Below are 10,164 nucleotides of genomic sequence, written 5' to 3'. Positions count from 1 at the left end.
ATCTCTACCCCTAATATCCTAATAATGATCAAAATAACATTTATAGTTATAGTTATACTAGTAGCTGACGCTTTTCGTTATAGTGCTTTTCAAACATTCCATTGCCATGTAGGATTTTCGTTCACTTACCTTATTGGCTGGACAACAGGATGAAAACATGTAACATGTACATAGTAGTAGTAAAAACAAGTATGAATGTCAACCTAGTTCGAGTCCCACCCATGAACTGCTCAACAGCATCTTTAGACGGACACACAGAATGGGTTAGCTTTTCGATGCATTGCAGGACAGCGCTGGAGTGTCAGTTAAATCTTTTAACCCGTTAAATCCAACAATTGTTTTTCCCTTAGGCAACAACGATAAAAGACTGAATCAATCTTATTCGTGTTTATTTGAAACTCAGTGATTCATTGAAGCCCTAAACGCTGGTGACTCTCGGTAGTCGTGTTAACCAAATTAACTAGATAAAAATCATAATGAGAGCCTACAGGGCTGATGACGTAAGTTCAAAAACTAAACCATTCAGTCATAAGCCACTGCCTGACTTTATCTGACGGGTACAACGACCTTTGGATAACACTGTGATCTGCTATCGGGCAAAGACTAAGTAGCATGTATACATAAACACACAGATCCACCCATATGGTTAGGTAAGTAAAGTTTCGACACTTAGTTAAATAGCCCAAAAGACAAGTTATAACTATATGAGTTGTTGCTGCTGCTGCTGCTGCTTTTTCGACACATCGGTAAGCTTTGCTTTTGTAACAAGAAAATAAGCAACAGGAACTAGAATGCAATAGTCAATCACTTTATTTTCATGTATGACATGTAATTCGTCTATTTCTATACGTTTACGTTTTAGCTTAAAATCAATGGTTGAAAATTCAATATATCCGCCATAGCCACGTGCCTGATAATAGTCTTAATAATCGGTGATGCTCGTGATGACGTTAGCTTTTATTGTTTGTGGTAGAAACAAGGTTGTTAGAGATACACGAACCATAAAATTCACATTATTCTTTTTACAAGTCTTTGAAAAACAGTTGTTTCTAACGTGAATGGATGTTTCCGTGCGCCGTCATCATCGCCTTGAAGTCCATACTAAGCTTGGCATGTTTTAATACTCATTTATTGCTAAGCGTGCGTCAGCGCTCATTGTTCACGTCTACAGCTGCTAGTCCCCGTATGTGACAATTGAGTTTGCGTGCCATTGTTTGAAAACTGGTTAAATAAAAGTAGTGTTTAGAGAGGGAGAGAGAGAGGAGGGGGAGGAGAGAAAGAGAGAGAGAGAGGGAGAGAGAGAGTTTACTCTGGATTCTACAAACATTATTGTGTCTTAACTTATTGCTAATCAGTGAAGTCTATGTTGCGAACAATTTCAGACTCCATAATGTAACATCAGTCAAATTCTTGTACTTAACAATCATTGGATATAAAGCTTCGTTACAGTGACTGATATCATTGTGCAAGTATCAACTGCTTGCTTGTCGTTTAGTTGTCGGTACGATAAGATCAAGTCGAACAACCATTAGAAATTTGCTAGACGTAGACAAAACAATGGATGCACTGCGAAGTCATAAGAGCGTATTGGCGAATGAGCGCCACACGCTAATATCCTTTGATTACAGCGTCCATTTGTCATGTCTTTGTTGTTTATTTATTCGCTAGATTCACTTAGATGGCGCCCCTGTAGTTTTATCTCTTTCCATTATTTCGAATCCAGCCCCGCTGGATATGAGAGCGAGAACGAATCAGTCAATACATAAATAATTTGATGAACGCGGATGGTTATAAGAATAATCAACTACTAAACTCGATTAAGACTATTTATGCACCCCCTGTTATTGTTGTTGTTGTTGCTATTACATAGGGTTAAATAGTAAAAGGTTATCATACGCATAATATGTAAGTACATTTATTAAATAGACAGCAAATATCTCTATATCTTTATTAGTGTCATGTTGACATTCTCATGATTACGTATTTTTATCATCTCTAATAAGACTATATATAGTGGTCATTATTTAATCAAGCTACAACTGTATTCTGGTCGACATAATGATCAACTTTTGTGTGGTTTTCCTTCCCCATAATCCGAAAGACGACAACTGCTGCTATTGTATGTGCCCATCTACATACGGTGAACCTGTGGACGGTGTGCTTGACTAGGTATATTATCTAGATACAGGCTAATATATGTAGATACAGACTCGGTTCGTTGGAAATTTTCAAAATGTGAAGTCTGACGGGATTCAAATTAGGGGCTTTAGAACTATACGTTTTGACCCAAGGACTCGTGGTGAATTACGATTGTCGCTGAAAACTGCTTGGCTAAGGAGTCCGAACCCACAATCGCCAGGAGGTTGTGGGACACGTCACTGACAGAACGAAGATTTTTTCGAATAACCGTATCACGTATTATAATGCCTATCTAATGAGCTCACCAACTAAAAATCAAACATTGACTTCTACTAAAATATAGACCAATCATTAAATAAATTCACAGGAATAAAAGAAATGACGATACAACATAGTATGTAACACATACTCCCATCCTTCGATGCGTTTCGATTACATCGATGAAAGATATTGTTTTAAAGGCGGTTTAACAAGCACGGTTATTATCATCTCGGAGAAAATTCTATTCGAGACCGACCACTGTTTTTATTATGACACGAAGGTAATCCGGAGAGCTGATGATAAACAATCGAGTGAATGGCACACAACCATTAACGATACCAATGAAAGAAGACGAGAGAAAGAATAAAACCAATGAAACTACTATAAGAGATGTATATCTCTTATAATAGTTTCATATATATATAGGAAACAATAATAAAACGATACTACGAACACAAGCTGTAGACACGGCTGAGCAATAATAATTGGGGAGGGCCGCTACGTTCGCAAAATGGCCGAGGGCAGATACAAGGAGACCATGAAAAAAGAGACCGAAAGTAAACGTAAAAGTGCCGAACATAACAAAATACAACATTATGGGAATGAGACGAAATCCAAAATTATGCTTGCCGCTACATGCATAATAAAAGCAAAAAATTCTGTGTCTTCAAGACACCACCTAACAATCGATATCTGAAATCAACGAAAAAATGTTGGAGAGCTACAGCTACCACTAAAAAAGGCACGATACACTATAATAATCAAATAGTATTATAATAATTAATCTTACTAATTACAATTATATAACAGTAATAATATAACATAAAGAAAGAAATGCGTTTTCGCGTAATTAAAGAAAAACCACTACGTAAAAAGTTTAAAGAAAGAGTAGAAAATATAAAATACGATAGTTAATACAAACAATAATGAATAAGAGAGAGTTGATAGAATGTTTAGAGTGGAACACCTAATAATACATACAACAATAATAATAATAATAATAAGTATAATAGTAAATACGATATAAATGCTACTCTGGACTAACAGACATACGGTAAGAGAGAGCGTTCAAAAAAGGGGAAAATGCAAGAACGATACGCGATTATAAAAATAAACATCACGAAGGGAAACTGTAGCAGAAACATAAAGAAAGCAGAGGATAATAGACTACGCTTTAAAATGACAGAACACCCGGTGGTGGCGAACAATGAACGCTTCAACAATTCCTATTAGGTGCGTTGGAGTTCTGGTAGACAAGCTGCTGGAGATATCAAGATAACTAATAAGAATGACGATTATTGAAATAATTATTATTAATGGAGGAGACGCGAAAGCAAGCCGGGCGGGAAAGAAAAAAGGAACGCGTGCGAATTGTAGAGACTGACTGAGATGACTGTGCAACAGGTAACGCAAGCGAGAGCGAGAGAGAAAGGGTGTAAGCAAAAGGGACGATGACAATTGATGATAAGATGGAAATGATAACAATTAAAGGAAACTAATAAATAATGTACGATGAAGCGAAAATTTGATCTCTGTTTATTTCAGGGTTGTTCGAACGTCAATCATTTCGTCCTTACCTAGTGGGCTAAGGTAGCAGGGGCAGAGATTCGCGCAACTTGCGGAAGAATATGATGATCCATATATACGCGGTTTTATAATTCTTATTAAACATTTTTATTGGTGAGCTAAACACCAAGAACGATACTTTATTTAACCGATTAAACACTTGCAGGATAAGTACAGAAATACTAGAAAACTTGTCACGCCCAGTCACAAGTGTGTATGGTAAGTAGATAAGACAGTAACGGAAGCGATCCAAATCTGGCTTGTGAAAATACACAGAGATAGTATTGAGATCGACCCGCTGTCTCTGTAATATGTGGAAAAATAAGGCATGGAATTCTACATGAAATATCTCAGCGTCAATTCTTTCTTCAAAGATGAAATAAATCTTTCTTCAAGCTAGCTCTTAACTACTGACGTTTTTGTAGTCGTCGTCACAACCAAAATCGGCCAAAACTTAAAATAATACCAAAGGCACGCTTATAATGTGCAACAGGCTCAATAATACTCAAAAAGCCGCGGTGTATATTCAAATAGACCGCGTCCAGGAGAGGGCGTTACCACATCGTGTTTCTCGCTCGCAGCGACCAGCCGATGGGACGTATGTTTGGGTTCATTGACTGCCGACACGTGTTGTTGTTATCACTGACTGTGCGTTATGAACGAATAACAAAACTCATGGAGTGGATAAGTGTTGGATTTTTGAGCATGTGATAAACGAAACATTTAGTTGCATGATTGAAAACGTGAATTCAGAAGCGTGGACAAGGGGTTTCACAGGTAATTCCAGATATAACCAATGTCTGTTAAAGTTTTTTTCCTTTTTTAAAAATAAGCGTACATTTATAAGCACTGATATATTTTTGATTTACTAGTTAACTCTATTGATGTTTTTGTGTTCATATTACGCAATAAACCTATATTTCAAAATCTGTCTTTGGTGCTTTTCATTATGCAAAATATGTTTATCCCTTTACGGAAAAAAAATTGAAATAAGCTGAACGTGATTGACCTGTAAACTTGGACTACTGGCCTTGTGTTTTATTATTTTAGAGTTTATCCTAAGTTTGAGCGGGAGGTGTGAAAAGGACTTAAACATATATTATACCTGGATATGGCTGGTGACGTCCGCACACTCGAATTCCACGAGATGGGACTTGACGAGCGCATCGTTAAAGCAATTGCCGCACTTGGCTGGAGGCAGCCAACTGCTGTTCAGGAACATGCAATACCGCTTGCACTTAAAGGTACCTTAACTCAGCTGGGCTAATGGTTCTCATGAGGATAGTTTTTTATTTTTATTTCATATGTGTATGAGAATTTACGTACGGTCAACTTAGCCCTTGTGTTAGCTACCTTTTCACTACATAGTATGCCGTTGTACAATGTTCTTACAATGCAGTATACAAATATTGAAGGCTATATCCATAAAGATTTCGGCGATGGCCTCTGAATAAACTGAGGCAGCAGTAGAAGCATCTTATATAATAATATTAATAGCTGTAATAACGTCAATAAAGTTTAAGTTTAATGGAAATACATGCGTTTTAATCCCAGCACTTGAACGACTGTTGTTTCAGGATGTGTTATAAAATCTAAATATTGACTAGTATTTGTGCCGGCAATACTAGCAATAAAAATTATTTTAGATGATCCCTAATTTTACGTTTTTATTAGAGAGAAGCCTATCTCAAAGACTAAGGTACCGAGATTCAAATCCGACTTTTAGCATTTACATTGTTAACGATAATCTCATTATTTTTCTAGGTAAAGATATCCTTGCAAGAGCAAGAACGGGTTCGGGCAAAACTGCTGGTTTTGCCATTCCTGCTATCCAGAAGATACTTGAACGTCGGTTGAAGGGTTGCGATCAGGAGACGACAGTATTGGTGTTAGCTCCAAGTAAGGAGCTATGTAAGCAAATCTACAGGCACTTTGTAGCCCTGACACGGTACTGTACAGGACAGGTACGAGTTGTGGACGTGTCTGAGTTTTCACAATTATCAGTTTTGCGACCGCAGCTAATCGAACGGCCAGATGTGGTTATAGGCACGCCAGCAAAAGTTCTTGCCCACTCGAAAGCCGAAAACCTTATATTAGACTCGGTTGAGATGCTGCTGATCGACGAAGCTGACCTTGTGTTTGCTTTTGGCCACGAAAAGGATACCGAACAGTTGCTCACAAACCTACCAACTATATTCCAAGCTATTGTATCATCAGCTACGTTAAGCGAAGATGTGCTAGCGCTTAAGCGGCTCGTATTACATAACCCGGTTACACTACGGGTAGAAGAAAGCTCCCTTACCGACAATCCTGGCCTTACGCAGTATGTAGTGAAGTGCGAGGAACTGGACAAGTATGCGATTCTTGCAGCTTTATTCAAGCTCAATCTAATCAAGGGAAAAACGCTGATTTTTGTTAACTCGGTAGATAGAGGTTACCGAACGAAGCTATTCCTCGATCAGTTCGGTGTTCGGAGTTGTGTGCTCAATAGTGAATTGCCACTTACGTCGAGACAAGTGGTCATCGATCGATTCAACGAAGGTCGTTATGAGATTATTGTGGCATCTGATGACAAATCATTGGATGCGAGGAAAGCTTCAAGCAAAAAAGATGGAAATAAAAGAAGATCAGGTATAGATCGAGAATTTGCTGCAAGTCGTGGTCTCGACTTTCAATTCGTATCTAACGTTATCAACTTGGAATTTCCTATGAGTATCCAAGCGTATATTCATCGCGTCGGCCGTACAGCTCGTGCTAATCAGAAGGGAACAGCCCTCAATTTTGTCTCTATGCGCGAAATGCCCTTGTACGAGGCTGTTGAAGCTAAGATGGTAGAAGAGAAACGGAACATGTTTCAGGCGTACCGGTTCAAGATTGATGAAATTGAAGGATTTCGTTATCGCGCTCAGACGGCACTTAACCAGTTACAGAAAAGAGTCATAAAAGAAGCGCGAATCAAGGATATCAAGGAGGTAAAAAAAAAGCTTATTTGAGTCACAATCGGTAGAACATTAAAAATGTAATAACTGGTAGTTAGTCTAACAACTCATACTTCTTCACGAATGAAATTTCTGCTTCAAGTAGGCACACTATTGAAGTCCAACGTATATAGTTTTGTATATATATATACAGTTTTGCGCAACTTAGTAATTTCAGGTGCAATACAACCCATTATAAACACTGTGTTCAGTTGTGCTTGAATATAAATTAAGTAGAAAAAACAGCCGATTTGTTTAGGGATGTTTGTTAGCAACCTGCACGCAGTTTCAAAATTATAGTTTGGAGTTGCTGACTATTTAATACCAATTTCTGTGTTTTATTTATGGTACATGCAAGCTTTTTTGTTGCCACCTTGGAATTAGAAATGCTCTGATTGGAATCGCCAGGAAACCTTTTTTTGTTGAGGTACTGGCATACGAACAGGAATGCTTTTCTAGGTCTTAATCAATAGTTCACTTATCCTAACTTTAAAAACCGATGGGGTTCTTCTAAAGGAAATACCCTTGCTTCATGAGACGTTTGAAGTACGAGTCTTTTTGTACCCATTTTACAGAAGCTTGTTGCGGTGCCCTTTTTTCGAACAACCCACATTTACGTGACGAATCAAATGATTTTTACTCAGAGGCGCTCGCTATATATATATATATATATATATATATGAGTTAGAAATCATCGTTAAACCGAAACAGCTTAGCTTATGTTGTTGTGTTGAAGCATATCATCGCAATAAATTGCCCACCAAACTGAATGGATCTTTACCAAACCAAAACAAAAGGCGAAAATATGAGCGGAAGGTTTCTTAAAAGGTATAGGGTGTCCTTATCTAATCTAGGTAGGTGATCAACGGTCTACCTGGTAAAGTGAATCAAAATGAAAAAAAGGAAAAGATGGCTGTGTTTCTCTTCTTAGTAAAAACCTTATGTGTTATACTTCCGACTATCCAAAAGTAGAAATTGGAATAACGAAAGTTTTGCCCACATAATTATTTTTTATATCCACAGGAAATGTTGAAAAGCGCCAAGCTAAAGACGTTCTTTGAGGAGAATCCCCGAGAACATTCGCTTCTTCGACATGATAAAGCTGCTCGGGCAACAACAGTAAAGTATCACGGACTCAAACACGTTCCAGACTATATCATCCCCCCAACATTACAACGTATTATGCAGGTATGTTGATGATTTTGTGCACGAACGAATTAGACAGGAAGATTAAAGTGACCCAAAATCACCGCTCTTCAGGTATACTGATACTGAAATCGCTGAATTTCTTTTTGTTAGTACTCTATTTATTTAAGGTAAATACATTCCCAAATATAAGATGTAAAACAGCAACTGCAACAATTCACGTGTCAATTTCTAATTAACTTTTTACTTTAGCTGTACAATATCGCAGATTGATAACACTTCAATGCAATTTTTGTCATCTGGAGGATTTTTGGGTACAATCGGTTAAAATTTTCCGTTTTGCTTTAGATGTTAATCTGACACCCAGATAACGTTTCCATAAGCAGAATATCTGTGAACTGGGTATTTAATGAGTGTTTCGCGGATATTTCAGATGTCCAATCGAAAAAGGCCTCGAATAACAACTGAAGAAGGCAGTGCTGTCAGATCAAGCGCTTGGGAACCTGTATGTAAGAGAGCTTCAAAACGAGGGAAAGCGTTCCCTCAAAATAACAATAAACAGAATAAGGATCCTTTAAAAAGTTTTTCGTTTAAACCTTAATAAATGATCTAGTTTTATGCAGATATGTTTGAATGTAAACGTCGATATTTTCATTGGTTTGTAGTGAGGCTAGCTATAAGTGTAAACATTAATCCTTACCAAAACCTTAGTCAAAAAGATCGATATTGAGTAAATTAACAGGTATAATGCCAAAAACTGCAAAGGCTTGTACTAGAGTAATCCCGTTAGATTCAATACAAGTCCTTGTGTTATCTTCCTTGTGTGCTTAAAATGAGAACAACAACAATAATTATCATAAAACAAAACTAAATACGTGGAATCTTAATTTAAGAGCTTAGTAGGTTTTATAATGACGTACTGTATAATGGTTTATCAAACGTAAACCTTCGAAAATTTGAGGAAATCAAATTTTCTGCAATTCAAGGCATCGTAGACTTACAGTTTAACGATAAACCGATCTAGCGTGAAAATACGAGAAATAAAATAATTTAGTAATAAAGCTGAAGTGTTCCATAAGAATTTTAGACCACTATTTGTAATTCAGGACATACATTATCAATGATGTTGGTATAGCAAGTAGCTACCGCATTCGTACTAGAAACAATTAACAAGTTGCTAAAGATAACCAATAAAATTACTTAAGCATAATCAATCCTTTGCAAAAAGAATATTTCATTTCGGCAATTTCCAGGCTAGTGGTGGAAAATATAAGTGAGTTATAGTAAGCACCTTCTTTAGTGCGACAATATTGTGCAGTACATATAAGCTTATAGCTACGCGATCCATTCATTACGTTCAGTATAACTGCTCATCTGTGAGAAAGTACAGTAAGCATACGACACTTAAACCTGACCATATATATAGACAATAGGACAGTCGTGCAGGCATACGTCCTCTAGCATGCCAAGCATCTCCTTTTTCTTTAACTCATGCTTCTACAGTGAAATTAAAGTTCGATTTTGTGCAAATAGCTCCAGTGAATAGATGTGTAGGTACAAAGTATGCAGAAAAATGTGGGTTAGGCACGTCAAACTAGTAGTGAGTTTTCTCAGTGCTTTTTCACCGTACACATTATGCGTACATGCAGAAATCTAGACATTCGAGCCAAGCGTTTTATATAGAAACACTATTTTCGGTTAAACCTGCGAATAACAAGGAATGCGAAATGATGAGCAGTATTGCTTCTGCAGTTCACCTTAAAGATGTATGCTATATGTCTTATGCACAAATTAACGGCGTTCTATCTCCTTCAATCATTTCACGGTGCTTACAGAAAGCAGTTTATTTCGATGGGCGTTACATATTGACATGAAAATACGTTACATGTCTCGTTGCATTTCCTTTGTCGATGCGTCTACAATTCTGGTTGTACACTTTCTGGTTAGTATGTATTATGCGTATGCATCGTTATGAAACGCTACGAATATACCACTAAAATGAAGTAAATGGTATCACTCTGGCACTGAATTTTCCTATGAAGTACTTGGTAGTCGCCATTGAACTACTCATATA

The 10,164-nt window shown here is 37.3% G+C and overlaps 1 protein-coding gene across 1 annotated transcript; it reads left to right on the top strand.

The window, feature by feature from the left end:
* The first annotated feature begins 4,601 nt into the window (after positions 1-4,601).
* On the top strand, positions 4,602-8,730 carry Ddx56 (putative ATP-dependent RNA helicase DDX56). Its single transcript, XM_022850103.2, has 5 exons — positions 4,602-4,743; positions 5,017-5,210; positions 5,731-6,938; positions 7,968-8,132; positions 8,524-8,730. The coding sequence occupies exons 2-5, from the start codon at positions 5,078-5,080 to the stop codon at positions 8,689-8,691; spliced, it is 1,674 nt and encodes a 557-aa protein (XP_022705838.1). The 5' UTR covers positions 4,602-4,743; positions 5,017-5,077; the 3' UTR covers positions 8,692-8,730.
* Positions 8,731-10,164: the final 1,434 nt, after the last annotated feature.

The sequence above is a fragment of the Varroa jacobsoni genome, unplaced genomic scaffold, assembly GCF_002532875.2.
Source record: "Varroa jacobsoni isolate VJ856 unplaced genomic scaffold, vjacob_1.0 scaffold_1444, whole genome shotgun sequence".
NCBI classification, from domain to species: domain Eukaryota; kingdom Metazoa; phylum Arthropoda; class Arachnida; order Mesostigmata; family Varroidae; genus Varroa; species Varroa jacobsoni.
This window is presented reverse-complemented; position numbering and strand designations above follow the sequence as displayed.